This window comes from Carex rostrata, chromosome 2, assembly GCF_964058835.1.
Source record: "Carex rostrata chromosome 2, lpCarRost1.2, whole genome shotgun sequence".
Lineage (NCBI taxonomy): Eukaryota > Viridiplantae > Streptophyta > Magnoliopsida > Poales > Cyperaceae > Carex > Carex rostrata.
Genome location: NC_135919.1, coordinates 3,062,493 through 3,082,747, shown reverse-complemented (window position 1 = coordinate 3,082,747; position 20,255 = coordinate 3,062,493). Strand labels below are relative to the sequence as shown.

Genomic DNA, 20,255 nt, shown 5'->3' with positions numbered 1-20,255 from the left:
AATTGTAATAAAAGAGCTTCCCTCACCACTTCGCAACATCTGCGAGATTTTCAAAAAAAGAAAAATAATTGACACCAATGATATTGTTGGTACAAGTTTTTTTTTTTTGGAGAACTTGTCAGGGAATGACAAGTGAAATTCATTGAAATTAAAAGAGTATTATTGCCCTGGGCTTGAGACCCAACCCAGCCTGCAGCCCAAGGCCCAAGTTATTACATGAAAGAAAATATGGATATAATTAAAGTGAAGTAAAATAAAATTAATTTTGTAAAGCACACAGGGGACAAGAAACTAGTGCTATTGTTGTTTCTGATGATCGCCCCTGCGTTGGGAACCAGTCTGTGAGGGACAACCGTTTTGGGTTTACGTAGTGCACAACAAAGTTACTCTTTCAAAATCTTCACCCGAAAATGATTTCTGGAAACAATCCTTGTAAATTATACTAACTCTTACATTTATTCAATCAATCATCTTTTAATAGAAAATCAAATCAGAGATCATATCTCATTCTGACCTGAGCGGGCTTGGAGCCTTGGACCCAAACTTGAACATTCATCTATTTTTTATAATGCATTTTACTATATTTACAAATATTATTTACATTAACAAAAATATATTATAGATACATTTCAATTAATTAAATATTATGTGTATTAAATTTTGGCCTTTTTGAAAGACATTTATCTTTCATCAAAAAATTTAAATATTTAGCAGTAAAATATTAGTGGATAAATGACCAAATTTTAAATGGACTAAAATTTAATAGATGTATTATTTAAATAACTGATAACACATCTTTTTTGATAAGATTATTAATTTTTTTTATAAGAACTGATAGCACATCTTTAGTTTTTTTTTGTTAATTCAATATTTTTCAAATATATGTGTCATAACTCATAAGGGTTTATTAGATAGCAAAACAAAAAAAAACAAAAAAGCAAAAAATCACCACAAGGAAAAAAAAATGTTTACTGAGGAAACAAACATAGCTAAAATCACCACAAGGATTTAAACAAATATGTTACTAATTATTAATTATCCAATGGAAAAAATGCCTATATACTAAATATTTATAGAAAAAGAATATAATAATAAAATTATACAATACAATACAATAGCATAATAAATTGTTAAGCCTCCATTGCTTCATCTTCAACCTTAGGTGCCAAGTAAAATCTCATATATCCAGCACCTGAAATCTTGTACTCTACAACCATTGGCAAATCATGCGACATGCTTATAATTACATTGCTCGAAAGAGGTGTCGATTTTGTGAAGGAATTGAGGTATCGAAGAGGAAAGGAGAGCGAAACCGGTTCCTTCATCTCTATCACGGTCGATTCATCTGGCTGTAAAAATTGATCGGTTTATATTGTCAAATATGAAAGATTTCTCGCAGATTTTATGGTTTTATGAGGTTATCTCGGAGTAAAGATTTTAACAGAGAAGTTTTGACTTCATGCAATGCACAAACTATAGAAGATAAACAAAACTCCATATGGTTCATGCGCTGCGTGAAGCCAAAACTGTGTTGTGAAAAATCTTTACCCGTTATCTCGTTTCAACTTTTGATCTACGGTTCTGTGATCTCTTTAAAGAGTTTGTTTCAACATAGAAAAATATTAAATAATGAAAAATTTGAAATTTCAGAATTTATTACTGGTGTGTCTCAATACCAAGTATGACTGATGGATAGATACAATACAACAATCTAATTTATTACTGGTAACTTAAGGCGGACCCACGTTAGACCAGGTGGGCAGTTTCTTCCCTGAATTTTAAATTTTTACAGATATTTATTGGTCCGACCGACTTTTCTTTCTGAAAGTTTTTTTTATCCCCTCTGAAATTCTGATTTGTAATTTGAAATAAATTTAAGGTTGAAATTCTTATATTATGATTGGTAGTTAGAATTATAAGTCAGAGTATTGAAAATTATAAGTTAAAACATTATTTTTTATCTAGTATCCGATTAACTAATGGGTTTGAACCTAATTGGCTATTTAAATCCGGTTTGCTATTTTTCTGCCCCCTAACAAAAATCCTGAATTCACCCTTGACTGATATTGAAAATTTGAAATGCCTATTACCTTGACTACAGAGATGTTATGTCGACATATGATATTTGCATTCCCAATTGCACCACTTACTGAAAATTTTACACCTTCCTTTGTGATAGATATAACAACTGCCACAATAAAAGAACAGCACATAAGAAATAAGAACAAGAACAAGAACACAAATGATGCAGAGAAACAGTAACAACTTTAAACAGATAACAGTAAGTACCAGTATCTCCAATTGTGCTGAGATCCTTGCAAATCCGTGCAAACTCCTGTGAAGGCATTCTAACTGTTGCTTCATAACTTGTATCAGGAATGTGAAGATGCTCTGATTCAATATCCATCAGCTTCATTTCAAAGTCTGATATTCTGTCATGCTCTGAAAAAAAAATACTGGTAACAACTTAAATAGCTACATCTTAATTGATCACAGCATGAAAATGAAACTAAGAACTCACTCGGGTTTTCAAACATGAGAGACATTGTATCAGGATTTTGATCATCGGCCTTGATCGTGATTACATCTTCATTTGCTGCACATTTTAGAAGCCTTGACAAGTGTGCGAGGTTAATGCCCATGGTGAGGTTACGATCGCATCTGAACCTTTCAAAGGAATGGGGAAGCAATTGGAGAGATACGAGTGCCACGTGGCTGGAATCCATTGACTGGAGGCATAGACCATCGGAAGAGGAGCAATCAAAATTGACGTTTGAGAGGAGATCCTTCACGGATTCTAGAATCTTCTTGAGAAGAACACCTTGTGATAGCCTCAGTTCTAACATGCTTCTGACTTGATGATGAAGAGAGGTGAAGGGAGGAGTATTTGTACCAGAGAAGTAGAAGTCGTCGAGTCGAAGGAACAGAGAGGAGAGGAGGCGTTGAATTGAATCCTCGCCAGTGGTTCTATGAATGGTGAAGCCGGTTCTGTTCAATTGTGTAATTCAGGACGTATGATTGTAAAGAGCTCTCCAGTTAATTTTTAAAAAAGAGAGGGATGTGCATAGTCGAACTATGGTTCCGTATTTGCGACGGAAAAGCAGGAGGTATCAATTCTCAGAACTAGCTGATTCTTTCCAATAGTAAAGTAACACGTTGGCATGAAGTAAATATCTGTTGAATCAGTGCGTGGGAATAACGAATGTGGCTGCCTATTTATTTATTCCTTTTTTTTTTTTTGGGTCTGAACTCTGAAGAATGTGGGTGTGGCTGCTTATTATTTCTCAATATATATATATATTTGGAGCTGCACGTAAGCAATTTTCCTTAATATTAGAACTAGGGTGTTCTTAAGCTCACCAAAGTGTTTGGTGAGCTTAACTCCAAAATTTATCAAATCAGTTTTAAATAATGAACCCGAACCGTTGAAACTCACATATCTTACAAGTGATGGGTCTACATGTGAAAATTTTAAACATTCGAATTAATTTAGTATAAAGTTAAATAGTTAAAAAACGTTCAAAAAGTGAATGCACTAAAATTAATTTATTAACCTTCTAATTTTGACCAATTGACTTTATACTAAATTAATTTGAATGTTTAAAATTTTCACATATAGACGCATCACTCATTAGGTAGGCGGGTTCCAACGGTACGGATTCATCATTTGAAACTGATTTGATGAGTTTTGGAGTTAAACTCACCAAACACTTTGGTGAGCTTAAGAACATCCTAGTTCTACTCTAGATCTTACATTGCAGTTTAGAAAAATAATCTTTGAAATCACTAAATAGAGGGAACATGAAATGTCACAACCCAATATGTTGTTTTGAATATTTTTTTTCAATTTTTGAGTAATTAAAACGAAATTGGAAGCAACTTGAGAGGAAAAGAAGAAAAAGAAGAAATAAAGAAACAACTTAATTCTTAGTTTCTGGATAGTTCCTTTTAGTGTTTGGTAAATGCCCCCGGGGGTCCAACTCGGACCGGTCTCCTCGTGCCCGTGCTCGGACCAGACCGTGCCCGTGCCACGGGTATGCACAGGTACACGGGCACACGGGCACACGGGCACGGGTATTAAACGGGCCGGACCCAGTTTTTTGAAAAAAAACCCATGAGAACCTGGACCCCATACCCTTGAACCAATACCCGTGAGTCCGTGCCCGTGAACCCGTGCCCATGGCCCTACCCTTGAGCCCGTGGCAGATTTTTTTATTTATTTTTTGGTCTAAAATTCAAAATTTTAACTCAAATTCTCCCCATTCCCCCCATGCCCCACAGCCCTACTTCCTACCCGGACCCCTATCCGTTTTTTTTTCAATTTTTTTTTAAAATTCAAATTTTAATCCCTCCAAACAAAATTATATAAATATACACTCATTCCTTACAAATTTTCACATCTCTATCAATATTTTCATATCTTATTCTCTAAATCTCAATCTCAATATTTTTATTATTCTCCAATTTTAATTTTATTGTTAAAAAAAATATAGTTGTTAATTTAACAAATACATAAACGCAAACACGCAAACAGAAACAGAATTACGAAGGTATTCTCGAAGATTTTTCCGTGAAATTAAAAAGGTAACATTAATTTTTGGTAGATTATATTTTGTTAGATTAAATTTTGCTAGATTAAATTTTGTTAGATTGAAATATTGAAAGTTAGATTTATTTTTGTAGAGTAATTTAAAAATTAAATTTGATGTTAGATTTATTTTTGTAGAGAAATTTAGAATTTAAATTGAATGTTAGATTTATTGAATGTTAAGTAATTAGATTTGTTAGATTTATTGAATGTTAGATTTATTAAATTTGTTAAGTAATTAGATTTGTAAGATTTATTTTATGTTAGATTTGTTAGATTTATTTAGTTTATGTTAGATTTGTTAGATGTGTAGTAATTAGACTTGTTTTGAATATGTTAGATTTTATTTTTGAAATTCGGATTTATTTTTAATAGGCTAATAAAAGATATTAGATTTATTTTTTGAATATGTGAAGTAATTAGATTTGTTTTGAATAGGCTAGATTTTATTTTTGAAATTCGGATTTATTTTTAATAGGTTAATTAAAGATGTTAGATTTATTTCTTTGAATATGTGAAGTAATTAGATTTGTTTTGAATAGGTTAGATTTTATTTTTGAAATTCGGATTTATTTTTAATAGGTTAATAAAAGATGTTAGATTTATTTTTTTGAATATGTGAAGTAATTAGATTTGTTTTGAATAGGTTAGATTTTATTTTTGAAATTCGGATTTATTTTTAATAGGTTAAATAAAGATGTTAGATTTTTTTTTTTTGAATATGTAAAGTAATTTGATTTGTTTTGAATAGGATAGATTTTATTTTTAAAATTCGAATTTATTTTTAATAGGTTAAATAAAGATGTTAGATTTATTTTTTTGAATAAGTGAAGTAATTAGATTTGTTTTGAACAGGTTAGATTTATTTTTCAAAATGTTGGATTTATTTTTTAATAGGTTAAAAGAGGAGGGTAACTTTTATTTTTTAATCTATTGTTTTAAAATAAAAGCTTAATTATTTTTAAAGTAATTGATTTAAGAAAATTTTAATTTATATTTTATTATAACAAAAATTATTGAGTTCAAATATACAACCATGTCAAATGAATTTAAATTGGTATGAATTTGGATTTATAATTTATTAATTTTCAAAGAAAAAAAAAACAAAACAAAAAAACCGAAAAAAAAGAAACAAAAAAATAGAAAAAAAAAACCGGTCCGGACTCGGACCGCCCGGCCCCCCGTACCCGGACCGTCCTGCCCCCGAACCTGTGACGGGCACGAGTATTAAACGGACAGGGCATGATTTTTGAAAAAAAAACACCGTGATGCCCAGCCCGTTGTACCCGTGTGCCCGTGACGCCTGTAACTGTGGCTACCCATGCCCGTGCCCTGGTTTTGCCCGAACCGCCCGACCCAGCCTGTTTACCAAACACTAGTTCCTTCCATCTATTTTTTTTTTCCTTTTCTACTAGTTTGATGATGTCTCACTCTAACACGTCTCCACAGTAAAAGATACACGTAATTAACTAAGACAAAATGTTAAAAACAAAAGTAAGATTTGGAAGCAGCAGCTTTTACAAAATGTGTAGCCCATATTAATATCTCTTCTCAGCCCACAACAGAGTTGCTTGGCCCATCTCTCTCCTTCGTTTTCTTTACTTTATACTTCTCATCTTCTTCATTCACCAAATAAACTGTGACATGAAACTCTCTCAGCATTCAGAATTTTCGCTCGGAGGAGCGGCTAGGGGTTCAATCGAATTGGATATTATTTGTGTGTATTAAAAAATTAGATACATATATGTGCGGATATGGATATTTGTCTGTATTCAAAAATCGAATTGGGCTATGGTGCATTGCAATGTATAGCTCTTCTTGTACATTGGATTATAAACCGTTAATTCAAAGTTCAAACAGTCAATCTAAAGAGCTCAACATGTTCTCCATATTAAAATGTGTTTGTATACCAAATTTTATTTTTTTGAAAATTTACTATATTTTTAGAATTTTTGAAAATCGTTGTTTTATTAAAATCGTGATTTTCAAAAAAATTTAAAAAATAGAAAAATTTTCTAAAAAAATATAAAATTTGATATCCAAGCACATTTTAATATGGATATCAAACTGAACGGTTTAGACATGAAAAATTTCTAATATAAATTACAGATACAATATCTGATATGTATCCGTCTAATATATGAACAGTATTCGAAACAAAAGCAGATACATATATAGGTTTACCACTATTTGATTTGTTTGCACTCCCAAGGGGGGCAAAAAAAATATTGAATCGATTTTAAATGGTTAATCAAATTCAAACTCATTAGCTAATTGAGAACTAGATGAAAAAACAATGCTCTAACTTCTAATTTTCAGTATCCTAAAAGTCACTGTTATGGTCTTTTTCAAAAACAAAAAAAAATTCTAATTTTCAATGCTCTAACTTCTTATTTCCAATACTTTGACTTTTAATTCTAATTACCAATTAGAATTCAAAAAATTTATTATAATTCTAACCATAAATTTAACACTAATTACAAATCAAAATTATAAAAAAGGACACATAAAATTTCAGAAGAGGTTAGGAGCAAACGTTTGAACATGTAGATTTTCACTAAATTTCAAAATTCAGAAAGAACAGCTATCATGACCCTACTGGGTCCGCCCCTGCTCTTCATCGATCCCAACCAATTTCTCTTTCTTTGTTTGCTAAATAATGTATAATTTTTATCCTTTAACCTTCCCCGCTGAAGTACTGACATAGTAATTCTTTATTTTACTGGAAGATAATAGGAGATCGGGCAATATGTCAGCTTGACATGAAGGAAGAGACAATTCAAGTAATTAATCCAAGCCGTGGGTAAAATTTGAACGGTTAGGATGAGCTAAAGTAGAATCTTGTTTTTCTCAGAACGCATATTATGGAGTCATGAAAAAGGCAGCATGGACGAATATGATACTGTTTTTATAACATGTTATTAATTTTAGAATGCACGCTTCAATAAAATTTTCCTCAAAACAAAAAACGTACGTCAGGATCCTCCTACTTTTGAAAATTTTCAAATTTGCATTTTGAATCTGAATTTTGGATCTTCAAATTACCAAATGAAAAACTGATTGCTGGATTACATTTCTTGTCCATTCTATGATTTTTCATTTCATTAGCTCATGCTAAATTGCTCATGGTATCGTCCCATGATATACCAATAAAAATGAATTAATGAAGCAAAAATAAATTGTTTATTGTTACATCATGGGACGATACCATCAGCAATTAGCGCTGAGCAAATAAAATGAAAAATCATAGAATGGACAAGAAATAATGCATTCATGTTTAGAGTTAGAGAGAGACGAGGACCGTCATGCTAGACCTACATTTCCTAATATTCCATTTGTTTTTGTAATATGGGTTCTCTAGGTAAGCTTCCGATCTGCTTCTTTCCCTCAAGTGGTACTATTGGTACCCAAAATAATGATCTGATGGTTACATTAATGATAAAGACTTAATTGTGAAATTGCGGGGAAATTCATGATACCATTGGCTTGACTTGTAAGTTGTAGTTAAGCACATAGTAAATTACCTCTGAGAAGGACAGGAGGGAGTACACTTGGTCCAAATGGTACCTTGACTGTGACACAGAACCAAATTATAGTTTCAATATATAAATTAATTTGTCATAAAAAAAAATAATGGAATAAAAGAATGGCACAAGTTAAATAGACGAACGACTTGGGCATAAAGAATAGAGTTGCTCTTATTTAATAGTCCCTCTTACCCAAGTACGAAAACTAATTGGTAAGCCTGGTCCCATAATCGATCTTCTTTGAGTTAAAATTTCATGAACTCATTCATGTCTTTGAAAAATTAAGTTTCGACAGACACAAGCAATCAGCTTGAAGCATCTGAGCAATGGCATCAAGCAAGATGACACCGGCAATTGGGATCTATCTCGGCATAGACTATTCATGTGTTGGAGTATGGCATGATGGACGTGTGGAGATCATTGCGAATGATCAAGGCAACATGACAACCCCATCATGTGTTGCGTTCACGCCTAATAGGCGGCTGATAGGTGAAGCTGCTGCGATCCAGGCCGACAAAAACCCCACCAACACCATATTCGGTCAGTACTTTTCCCTGTCATGAACTATTGAATTTTTGGAAATGAAGAGAACCGTTGAACAATTGTTCTTACTGATTTGTTATGATCTTTAAAAAGGTTGTACATGAGTATTTATAGCCTAGTTGTGTCTTAATTACAAAAGATTTACAAGGATCAAGCTAGGTACCTCAAATAGCTTGACAGCTATGTAATTAAAAGCTAGCTTATTTGTTGCCTAAACTATATATGCCAATGATGAATATTTTCTAAGGCTAAGAATTTTATTCCTCAATACTCTCTCTCCAGTTGGGTTCAAATAAATTGATTGAGCCCAACTTGTCGAGTATGTTTACATAGCTGGATTTGTCAAGTGCTTTGGTGAAGACATCTACCAATTGGTCTTTGCTTCTAACAAATGAGGTTTCTATTTCTCCCGACTGTACTTTTTCTCTGAAAAAGTGACAATCGATCTTTATGTGCTTTGTCCTTTCATTGAACACTGGATTTGATGCAATATGTTGTGCAACTTGGTTGTCACAATACATTTGCATTGTTCCTTTGAGCTTTATCTTCATGTCATTGAGTAGTTGTTTGATCCAGATGAGCTCACTTGCAGTGGATGTCATGGCTCGATATTCTGCTTCCGCACTTAATCTTGCCACAACATTCTGCTTCCTGCTCTTCTAAGTGACCAGGTTGTCATCTACAAAGGTACAAAAGCCTGTGGTTGATTTTCTATCGCAGCTACCGACCCAATCTGCATTAGAAAAACCAACCATATCGTTAGAACTATTTTTCTTCATCCAAATTCCTTAACCTGGAGTGCATTTAAGATATCTTAGTATTCTATCAATTGCACTCAAGTGACTGGTGCATGGAGCATGCATGAATTGGCTTATAACACTAACTGCAAAGGCAATGTCAGGTTTGGTAACTGTAAGGTAAATTAACTTGCATACTAACATTTGATATTGTCCTATGTTAGGTAGTGTTTTACCATCTTCAATTTCAAGTTTAATATTGGTTTCCATTAGAGTATTGGCTGGTTTAGCTCCCAATTTACTTGTTTTTTTTGACATATTTCCTTTGGGATATAAATAAGCCTTTATTTGAGTGAGATATTTCTATTTCAAGAAAATATGAAAGTTTTCCAAGATTTTTGATATCAAATTCTTCCTTCAAATATTGTGTAACCCTTTTAATTTTTTCATTATTGCTTCCAGTGATGATAATATCATCTACATAGACAAGAATAATGATAGTGAAATTTTGTGAATGTTTGACAAACATTGAGGAATCAACTGTGCTATTTATGAAAATTAAGTTTTAAAAGAGCTTAGGTTGGCATACCATGTTCTTAGTGATTGCTTTAGACCATAAATTGCTTTCTTTAACATACATGTCAGTGTCGGGTCTGATGCATTTTGTGACCTGGGGAAAGGTCATGTAGAACTCTTATTCCAAAGTTTCTTGAATAAATGTATTTTTTATGTCCATTTGGAACAAATCCCATTCCAAGTTGGTGGCCACCTATAGCAAAATTCTAACCATATTCATTTTTGATATTTATGCAAAGGTCTCTTGGTAGTCAATACTATAAGTTTGGGTGTATCATTTGACTACTAACCTAGCTTTGTACCTTTTAACTGTGTCATCACAATTATATTTGATTTTGTATACAAACTTGCAACCTACATTTTTTTTGTTTTTTTGGTAAGTGAATAATTTCTCAAGTGTCATTTTTTTTTCTAAGACTTGAAGTTCTTCTATAGCCTTAAGCCAAATCAGACTTTGCTTGGCTTCATTAAAAATGGTTGGTTCAGTTTGATTATTGATGTAACCAAAGTAGGCCCGATATGTAGGTGATACATTCTCATAATAAATAAAATCTTGAATTGGATACTTTACCTAATGAAATACATAATCCTTTAATTTGATGGAAGGTTGAGTTTGTCTTGTGGATCTTCTAAGGAAGTTTCTTCTTGAATTGTTTCTTCACATCGATCAGTATTTGGTGCTCTCCTCCCTGTGCCACCCGGTTTGGATAGTATTAGGCTTCGAAGAGTATGTTCTCTGAAATTTGGGGTTGTTGTTGATTCATTAATTAGTACGTAGCCTTCTTGACTCCTCCCTTTTTCTATTAGGTCTGCTGGTTTGTGAGGCGATTTTCTCATGTGTGATTTTTTTATTTGTTATTTTTTTCCTGGTATGGTATGGTTTCTGGTACCAGTTCAGATCTAAACTAGGTTTTTCTTTGATGGTGCTTTTTTTTCTCAGTAACTGGTGTTGGTTTTTGGGTTTTCTAGTTTATCGGTATATGAATGGAATGATTAGAGTTGGTTTGATTTTTCTGGCAAACAAAACTTCCGGTTTGGGCAATTTTCTAGTAATGATGGTTTCTAAGTTACTTTTTTTTGGTTTTCTGATTTTCAGGAAACTGGTTTTTGTTGCTTATAAGAATGGATATTGCGGAAATTTATTGCTGGTTGATCTTTTGGCTAAGGAAAGGGTTCCTTGGCTCTCAGTTGCTCTTGATCCTATCTCTCTTTTGACATGATTTAATGATGCAGGATTTATCTCTACTCTGATACCATAATGAAATTGGAGGAAAAGAAGAGAAACGATGAACACTCTTTCTTATTGATTTGTTCTGATCTTTACAGAGGATGTAATAAGTATTTATAGTCCTACTAGCCGTTAGGCTCTTTCCTAAGCTATAGTGGCTGAAATATTTACCCTAATTGTGTCTTAATTACAAAAGATTTACAAGGATCAAGCTAGGTACAATAAATAGCTTGACAACTATGTTATCAGATGCTAGCTTATTTGTTGCTTTAACTATGCCAATGATGAATTTTTCCTGAGGCTAAGGTTTTATTCCTCAATATGAACTGACTTGTTAATCACATCAACATATGAACTTATTCTTTCTTTAATTGAAACAGACATGAACCGCTTGATCGGTAGGTGCTTCTCTGACCCAACTGTCCAAAGTGACAGAAAGCTATGGCCGTTTAATGTCATTGAAGGAGCTGGTGATAAACCAAAGATAGCAGTCCAGTACAGAGGAGAGGAGAAACAGTTCTTTCCAGAGGAATTATCTGCTATGATCCTTGCAAAACTGAAGGAGATTGCAGAGAAGTTCCTCAACTGCATTGTCCGGTATGCAGTGGTCACTGTCCCTGCCTACTTCAACGACTCCCAAAGAAGAGCCACGGTGGATGCCAGTGCGATCGCAGGGCTAAGGGTCATGTACATCATGGATGTACCCATCGCTGCTGCAGTGGCTTACAGCTTTAAATTGAATTATGTATATACAAAGTATGTCCTTGTTTTTAACCTCAGCATTAGCACCTTTGATGTCTCAGTGGTTGAAAACAATAAAGGTGTGTTCAAGGTCAAGACAACGGCTGGAGATATGCACCTTGGTGGCAAGGACTTCGACAACCGTTTGTTGAACTACTTCCTCCAGCAGATCAAGAGGGAGCACAAGAAGGACATTAGCGACAACCCGAGGAGCATTAGGAGGTTGCGATCTGCCTGCGAGCAAGCGAAAAAGACTCTCTCCTTTGCCGCCTCAACAACTGTGGAGGTCGCTTGTCTTTATGAAGACATTGATTTCAGTTCAAACATCACCAAGGATCAGTTTGATGAGATCAATATGGATCTCTTCGAAAGGTGCATGGGACTTGTGACCAAGTGCCTGGAGGACGCTCGCATGAAAAAGACTGACATTCGCAAAGTGGTGCTTGTCGGGGGTAATACACAAATACCAATGGTTCAGAAAATGTTGCAAGAGCTCTTTGATGGAAATGGTCATGAGCTTTGCAAAAACATTAACCTCAATTCTGTTGTGGCATATGGGGCAGCACTACAATCCGTGATGTCGTTGAACTACTGTAAACCACCTATTGTAGCTCTCAGAGGTAATTTCCTACGTATCTTACAAGTAGAAATATCCTTAAAGTGATATTATACTATGATTATTTACTATGATTTTTATCAGGTTTTATCTTAATAAGATGTGATTCGATAAATGTTATTTGAATCAAAACCTATATATTTAATTCAGGATCTTAATTGATTAATAAAATAATCTTAATTGATTATTAAAATACTAAAATACAGGAGTGTTCTATGGCCTTGTTTTTTTTCCTCAAAAAACTAATCTTACACAGTATTTTAATATAGATAATATATAATTAAATAAATATGTATTATATATTATCTATGATCTTATTTCCTTTTGACATTAGTGACAACATTTCTGATACTAATTTTAAAACATTGGAATCTTTTGAACGACTGTAGCTTTTACTTTATCAAAATTTCGGCTGTTCACTTCTTTTAACTTTTTAATCTGTATTTAGTTTGGTATTACTCTATCTTTTATAAAGATGGGTCAAGATGGTCAAATAAGGTACTCTACCTATGTCATTCATCAACTTTATGATTTATCCGATTTTATAAAGTTTATGAAAATAAAATTTCATTGAGTTCCTAATTTTAAGGTTTTTGAGGGATATATATATATGAAATTTCCCCTAAGAGTTTCAGCGTACGTAGATTGTCCGTAAATTTAATTAGAAGTTTAAACGTAACATTGTGCTTGGCAAAAATTGTTATGGGATAACGAAAATTAATTTCTGTTCTTTCTTGGAAACTATACTTGTGCTGCAGAAATTGGGAATGCAAACAAAAAGAGGGTTGCTCTTCAACGTGAACTTTCAGAGGCAAAAGAACTCATTGAAAAACTAATGTCTGAAAGAGATGATGCTAAAAGGCATTCAGAGGCGGCCCAAAAACTTACTCAACAACTAATGTCTGAAAGAGATGATGCTACAAAACTTTTAGAGGCAGCCCAAAAACAATTAATGTTTGAAAGAGATGATGCTAGAAAACTTTCAGAGATGGCTCAGAAACAACTAATGTGTGAAAGCGATGATGATACAAAACTTTCAGAAGCGGCACACAAACTCATAGAACAACTAATGTCTGAAAAAGATGATGCAAAAAAATGTTCGGAGGTGGCCCAAAAACTCATAGAACAACTAATCTCTGAAAGAGATTATGCTATAAAACAAGTTGAAGAGTTACACTGGCTAACAGAGCAGCAAGCTCCTTGTAGAAAATGTGTAGGATGTTTCATCGGATACAGCTATTCAGAGGTCGAACATGCAACCAATAATTTCCACGAGTCATTTAAACTTGGTGAAGGTGGATTTGGCAAAGTGTACAAGGGCATCCTGCACAATAGTACTACCATTGCGATAAAGATTCTGCATGAAGGGAGCAATCAAGGAGCAAAAGCATTTCACCAGGAGGTATTTTCCACAACGAGTATATTTTTACATATTTACTTGAACATAATTCGAACGAAACTTTTACTAAAGTACATAACAGCAAGAAAGGCGAAGATGAAAGCTTCTTCAACCCTTAGTAAAAAGCTCCACACTACAAAATTAATATTAGATTTGAACCATTATAATGTCTTGATGGCTTTTTTCTGCCTGCTCATAATATCACTTTGTTGATCCTTGATCCCTTAAATACCTCACATCTCAAGTGTATATTTTTTAAGTATGTAAAGAAATGATAAACAACCACCGATTAAACTAATGCAATGTACAGAAAGAATAGATCAAGAAGACAAGAACATGAAACTACATATATATATATACTCTGTAGTATATTTTGGTAAAGGTAGTTCAACCTTTGCATTGGAAATATGTATATTATTATTTTTTTGAGAAAAGGAAAATATGTATAAATTTTAAGCATTCATAAACATCTAGGTCTATGGAGAGTTTATATTTTCCAATTAACCAGAAGTTAATTAATTTTAACATCATAGGTTGAAGTCCTCAGCAAATTGCAACATCCAAACCTTGTGAAACTCATAGGGGCCTGTGCAGAGAACCATGCACTTATTTACGAGTACCTACCAAATGGTAGCCTTGAAGACCGTCTACGATGTGAAAACAACACTTCACCCCTCTCATGGCAAGCACGAGTTCGTATTGCATTTGAGATTTGCGATGCACTAAGATTCCTACACTGTAGCAAACCTCATGGTATTGTGCATGGTGATCTCAAACCCGACAACGTCCTTCTTGATTTGAACAATGTTAGCAAACTCAGCGATTTTGGCCTCTGTCGTCAACTTAACCAGACAACCAATGCAAGTCAACCATTCCACATTACAGATTGTCTAAAGGGAACATTTGGTTACATTGACCCGGAGTACTTCACAACAGGGAAGATGACTCCTCAAAATGATGTTTATTCATTTGGCATTATGTTATTGCAGCTTGTGACATGCAAAGACCCACGGGGTATAAGGCAATCGGTGGAGGAGGAACATAGGAAAGGTACATTAAAGGAATTAATTGATGCTTCGGCAGGTCCCTGGCCATTTAAGGAGGCCGATAAGATGATCTCATTGGGTCTAAGATGCAGCGATACAATGAGAATAAATAGGCCTGATTTGTCGACCGTAGTCTGGAAGGAAATGAAGTCCTTGGCAGATGTTGCTTCTGCATCACAATCGTCGTCATGGGCAGCTTCTTTATTCCATCGTTGATTTTGTAATTAATAGCTTTCTATACAAGCTTGTTTGTAGAGATCACTTGCACATGCAATAGTTGCTTAGTAGTCATTTTATTTGCTTGCTTGTAATAAGCATGGAGTGTTTCCATGACATACCTGTTGTTGGCTCCCTTGTTAGAGCCTTTTTGTTGTTTTTGTTTGTCGGGCACATCGTGGTTGCCTGACGACACTTTGCATGCTTTACTAATGCAAGCATTTCTGTCAGTTCTTAAAAAAAAAAAAAATACAAGCTTGTTTGTTTGTGCAGTTGGTTATTTATATTTATTTTAATCAACCGAGACTTTATCAAGTTGGCAAGTTCATCGTCAATATTATGTAACTTGGTGGATGTTTTTGAGTTTCATCGAGGGTTAAAATATCCCCTTGTAATGCATTACATCTATTCTTTATTCTTCGTGATTGTCTTTTGCTTGCCAGATACGCCCTTTATTTGTTCTCTTAGCTCTTGACATCCATTACCAAGCAGCAAAGTGTTTCATAATCAACTTGTACAAGTCCGGTGGGTGGGCGCAGCCCGCTTGCATTTCAGTAAGAAAGTACGTGGACAGCAGGTCGGTCGGTCATTTTTCTTTCTGGGAATGAGCAAAAGCATGGAGTTATAAAAGCATGGAATTATAAATTGGTATTTTATGAATTTAAAATGATTTTTAATATAAACGACAATTAAATGGGCAAATTTGTAAGTTTTTGAAGTTTAGAGAGAAAAATACGTAATTTTAAGTTTTAGAGGGGGGAATATGTAATTTAGAAGTTTTTTAGGGGTATACATGAAATTCCCCCTAAGATTAACAGGAACATGTTACCAGAATTTAGTGATGAAGATGGATGTGATCTCCGTCCTATTACTTGTATTGCTAATTTGGGACCAAATAATTTGTGCTGCTGGTATTGTTCCACCAGTTTTTGAAACGGCCCAAATAATATTAGGCCCTCGAGTTCAATATCGAGCCCAATTATAACCTAGCAATAAGCAATCTGAAATTAATTAAAACCAGTAAACCGAAATAAAAAGTAATACAAATCTTTGTCATGAACGCGTATCCCAGTTTTCTACATGCCGTTTAGCATTTGGACTACTTTGTCTTGCTAAAGTACGCTTTTCCTAAAATTCATTCCCTGATCTTTCGGTTTATTTTTTTTTACCTTCCTTTATTGTACAGTGCTATTGTGCTATTGATGCAATAATGAAGTAAACTGAAGAAATCTCATGGGCACATCAGGATATATATGGTATTAGTGATTAGTCTGTCTTTGATAAAGGCATTTTGGATGTCATCAATGAGATATGGCAGGACTTTCAGAGTCTGTCAGCTAACAACTTAGTTATAAGTTTAAAGCTACAGTTTATAAGGCTGATAGGCCTAAATTGGTAATCAATTTAGGATCTTCTTTCTTGGATATGAGGCATATAGTAGCAAGATTCAGTTTAGAAATGTCTGATTGGTTGAAATAAAAAGCATTAAGAAGTTTCTGTATATCAAGTTGAACAATATCCCAAAATGTCTGATAAAATAGAACGGAGATGACATTTTAATCTTCATCACAATTAGTAAGATGTTCCTATAAACTTAAATAACTCAAAAATTAATTACGTATTCCCCCTCTAAACTTAAATAACTCACAAATTTGCCCATTTAATTGTTGTTTATATTAAAATTCATTTTATATTTATAAAATACCCATTTTACCCTTTATTAAAAGCAAATTTTTTTATTAACTTGTGGTACTGTACCCTTGAGGGAAAGTTGCGCTACAGTACTAAGAAAAGGTATCAAATCCCTCCAAATTCTCTGTCGTGAAATAACTAAGAGAAGATAAAAGGAAAAAAATAATGTCATTAATATTATCAGCAAATGATCAACATAGTTCCAAATCATTGTTGATTTGTTGCAATTTTCAAATGAGACCCCAATGTCCTATTGTTTGACTATAAAATATTAACAAAAGTTGCTACACATGTATCTTTAGGGGTGTCAATGGGTACGGTACGGGTCGGGTGGAGACATTTTCATACCCATACCCATTAAAATTGACATTATCCATACCCTACCCATACCCATTAAAAATTGATCTTACCCTACCCTACCCTTACCCGTTAATATTATCGGGTAACGAAACGGTAGCGGGTGAATAACGGATAATACTAGTATAATAATTAGTTTTATTATATTTTACAAATTAAACATCAAAGACTCATTCATTTTAATACATATATAATTGCATTTCTAATAAAAAATAAAATAAATGTGCAATCAATTCCAACTAAATTATTTTTTATAAAGAATAAAAATTTAAAAACATGAATATACATTTAAGTGGGTTGAAAATTGAATTAAGTATACATTTATGTGGATTGGAAATTTAATTGAATATATATTTGGATTTTATAATTACCCTATAGGGTAACGGGTACGAAATAGTCATTACCCATACCCTTACCCATTTATTTAACGAAAAAAAATTCTTACCCATACCCATACCCAATAAGCTAACAAAAAAAAACCTTACCCATACCCGTCTTATCGAATACGATACGGGTCGGGTAAACGGCTAAAAAGGTACCATTGACACCCCTATGTATCTTATTGAAAGATAAAACTTGCAAATATAGTTATATAGAGAAATAATCATAATGGTGCAGAGCTCAGGCTCAAAAAATGAACTTTAAACAAATTTTAAATTGATATAAATAATTAATCGCTGATGATGAAAAGAAGCAATCACAAATCATCACATAGTTATGTTTCTTATACGGAGCAACATCAATTTCAGAGGATTAAAAAAATGACAGAAAAAAGGAAAAAAATAAAGAATAGATGTAATCCATTACAAGGGGAAAATTTAACCCTCGATGAAACTAAAAAACATCCACCAAATTACATAATATTGACGATGAACTTACCAACTTGGTAAAGTCTCGGTTGATTAAAATAAATATAAAGAACAAGTGCACAAACAAACAAGCTTGAATTGAAAGCTATTAATTACAAAATCACCGAAATAGAGAAGCTGCCCATGACCATTGTGATGCACAAGCAACGTCTGCCATGGACTTCATTTCCTTCAACACTGCGGTCGACAAATCAGGCCTATTTATTCTCATTATATTGCTGCATCTTAGGCCCAATGAGGTCATCTTCTCGGCCTCCTTAAATGGCCAGGGACCTGCAGAAGCATCAATTAATGACTTTAATGTACCTTTCCCATGTTCCTTCTCCACCAATTGCCTTATACCCTGTGGCTCCTTGCATGTCACAAGCTGCAACAACATAATGCCAAACGAATAAACATCATTTTGATGAGTCACTGTCCCCGTTGCGGAGTACTCCGGGTCAATGTAACCAATTGTTCCCTTTGGATATTTTGTATAGTGGATTGGTCGACTTGCGTTGGTTGTCAAGTTAAGCTGACGACAGAGGCCAAAATCGCTAAGTTTGCTAACATCGTTCAAATCAAAAAGGACATTGCCAGGCTTGAGATCACCATTGCTAGAGTGTAAGAAGCTTAGTGCCTCGCAGATCTCAAATGCAATACGAACTCGTGCTTGCCATGAGAGGGGTGAAGTGTTGTTTTTGCATGGTAGACGGTCTTCAAGGCTACCATTTGGTAGGTACTCGTAAATAATTGCATGGATCTCTGGACAGGCCCCTATGAGTTTCACAAGGTTTGGATGCTGCAATTTGCTTAGAACTTCAACCTATGATGTTAAAATTAATTAACTTCTGGTTAATTGGAAAATATAAAGTCTCCATAGACCTAGTTGTTTTATGAATGCTTAAGAACTATACATATTTCCCTTTTCTAAAAAAAATATATATAAATAAGAACTATACATATTTCCAATGCAAAGGTTGAACTACTACTACCAAAATATACTGCAGAACATATATACATATATATATGTATGTAGTTTGATATTTTTATTTTCTTGATCTATTCTTTCTGTACATTGCATTAGTTTAATCGGTGGTTGTTTATCATTTATTTATTTACTTTAAAATATACATGCACTTGATATGTCAGATATTTGAGGGATCAAGGATCAACTAAGTGACATCTTAATGGTTCAAATCTTCCTCTTTCTCGTTGTTATGTAATCTAGTAAATGTTGCGTTCGAATTTTGTTCAACTAAATATGTAAATATATATACTCGTTGTGGAAAATACCTCCTGGTGAAACTCTTTTTCTCCTTGACTGCTCCCTTCATTCAGAATCTTTATCGCAATGGTAGTATTGTGGAGGATGCCTTTGTACACTTTGCCAAATCCACCTTCTCCAATTTTGAATGACTTGTGGAAATTATTGGTCGCATGTTGGAGCTCTGAATTGCTATATCCAATGAAACATCCTACACATTTTCTACCTGGAGCTTGTTGCTCTGTCAGCCATTGCAACTCTTCAACTTGTTTTATAGCATAATCTCTTTCAGAGGTTAGTTGTTCTATGAATTTTTGGGCCGCCTCCGAATTTTTTTTTGCATCATCTCTTTCAGACATTAGTTGTTTCTGGGTCATCTCTGAAAGTTTTCTAGCATCATCTCTTTCAGACATTAATTGTTTTTGGGTCGCCTCTGAGAGTCTTTTAGCATCATCTCTTTCAGACATTAGTTGTTCTGTGAGTTTTTTGGTCGCTTCTGAAAGTTTTCTAGCATCATCTCTTTCAGACATTAATTGTTTCTGGGCCGCCTCTGAAAGTTTTTCAGCATCATCTCTTTCAGACATCAGTTGGTTTGTGTATTCTTTGGTTGCTTCTGAAAGTTTTTCAGCATCATCTCTTTCAGACATTAATTGTTTCTGAGTCACCTCTGAAAGTTTTGTAGCATCATCTCTTTCAGACATTAGTTGTTGAATAAGTCCTTCAGATTCATCTCTTTCAGAAATTAGTGTTTCTGTGAGTTTTTCTGCCTCTAAAAGTTTACGTTGAAGGGCAACCCTCCCTCGGTTTGCATTCCCAATTTCTTCTGCATAAGTATAGTTTCCAAAAAAGATAGAAATCAATTTCCCGCCATAAC

General features: G+C 33.9%; 3 protein-coding genes across 3 annotated transcripts; 1 reads left to right on the top strand and 2 right to left on the bottom strand.

The window, feature by feature from the left end:
• Nucleotides 1-988: 988 nt before the first annotated feature.
• Nucleotides 989-2,898, bottom strand: LOC144569180 (proliferating cell nuclear antigen-like). Its single transcript, XM_078319398.1, has 4 exons — nt 2,522-2,898; nt 2,290-2,442; nt 2,091-2,188; nt 989-1,349 (listed from the first exon to the last, which is right to left on the bottom strand). Exons 1-4 carry the CDS (start codon nt 2,844-2,846, stop codon nt 1,131-1,133), a joined length of 795 nt encoding a protein of 264 aa, XP_078175524.1. The 5' UTR covers nt 2,847-2,898; the 3' UTR covers nt 989-1,130.
• Nucleotides 2,899-8,355: 5,457 nt separating this feature from the next.
• On the top strand, nt 8,356-15,248 carry LOC144569159 (uncharacterized). The gene is made up of 4 exons (XM_078319370.1): nt 8,356-8,655; nt 11,580-12,560; nt 13,315-13,958; nt 14,489-15,248. The coding sequence occupies exons 1-4, from the start codon at nt 8,442-8,444 to the stop codon at nt 15,215-15,217; spliced, it is 2,568 nt and encodes an 855-aa protein (XP_078175496.1). The 5' UTR covers nt 8,356-8,441; the 3' UTR covers nt 15,218-15,248.
• Nucleotides 15,249-18,235: 2,987 nt separating this feature from the next.
• On the bottom strand, nt 18,236-20,255 carry LOC144566901 (U-box domain-containing protein 33-like). Its single transcript, XM_078316947.1, has 2 exons — nt 19,411-20,255; nt 18,236-18,940 (listed from the first exon to the last, which is right to left on the bottom strand). Exons 1-2 carry the CDS (start codon nt 20,080-20,082, stop codon nt 18,236-18,238), a joined length of 1,377 nt encoding a protein of 458 aa, XP_078173073.1. The 5' UTR covers nt 20,083-20,255.

Bases quoted from the DNA above. Each gene is read 5' to 3' on its own strand.
- LOC144569180 (XM_078319398.1), bottom strand. From the start codon at position 2,846: ATGTTAGAACTGAGGCTATCACAAGGTGTTCTTCTCAAGAAGATTCTA. The intron at 2,189-2,289 runs GTACTTACTGTT...TTATTGTGGCAG, and splicing joins CAGCACAATTGGAGATACTG to TTGTTATATCTATCACAAAG. The intron at 1,350-2,090 runs GTAATAGGCATT...CAATTTTTACAG, and splicing joins ATAACATCTCTGTAGTCAAG to CCAGATGAATCGACCGTGAT.
- LOC144569159 (XM_078319370.1), top strand. From the start codon at position 8,442: ATGGCATCAAGCAAGATGACACCGGCAATTGGGATCTATCTCGGCATA. The intron at 8,656-11,579 runs GTCAGTACTTTT...TAATTGAAACAG, and splicing joins CCCCACCAACACCATATTCG to ACATGAACCGCTTGATCGGT. The intron at 13,959-14,488 runs GTATTTTCCACA...TTAACATCATAG, and splicing joins CAAAAGCATTTCACCAGGAG to GTTGAAGTCCTCAGCAAATT.
- LOC144566901 (XM_078316947.1), bottom strand. From the start codon at position 20,082: ATGTCTGAAAGAGATGATGCTACAAAACTTTCAGAGGTGACTCAGAAA. The intron at 18,941-19,410 runs GTATTTTCCACA...TTAACATCATAG, and splicing joins AAAAAGAGTTTCACCAGGAG to GTTGAAGTTCTAAGCAAATT.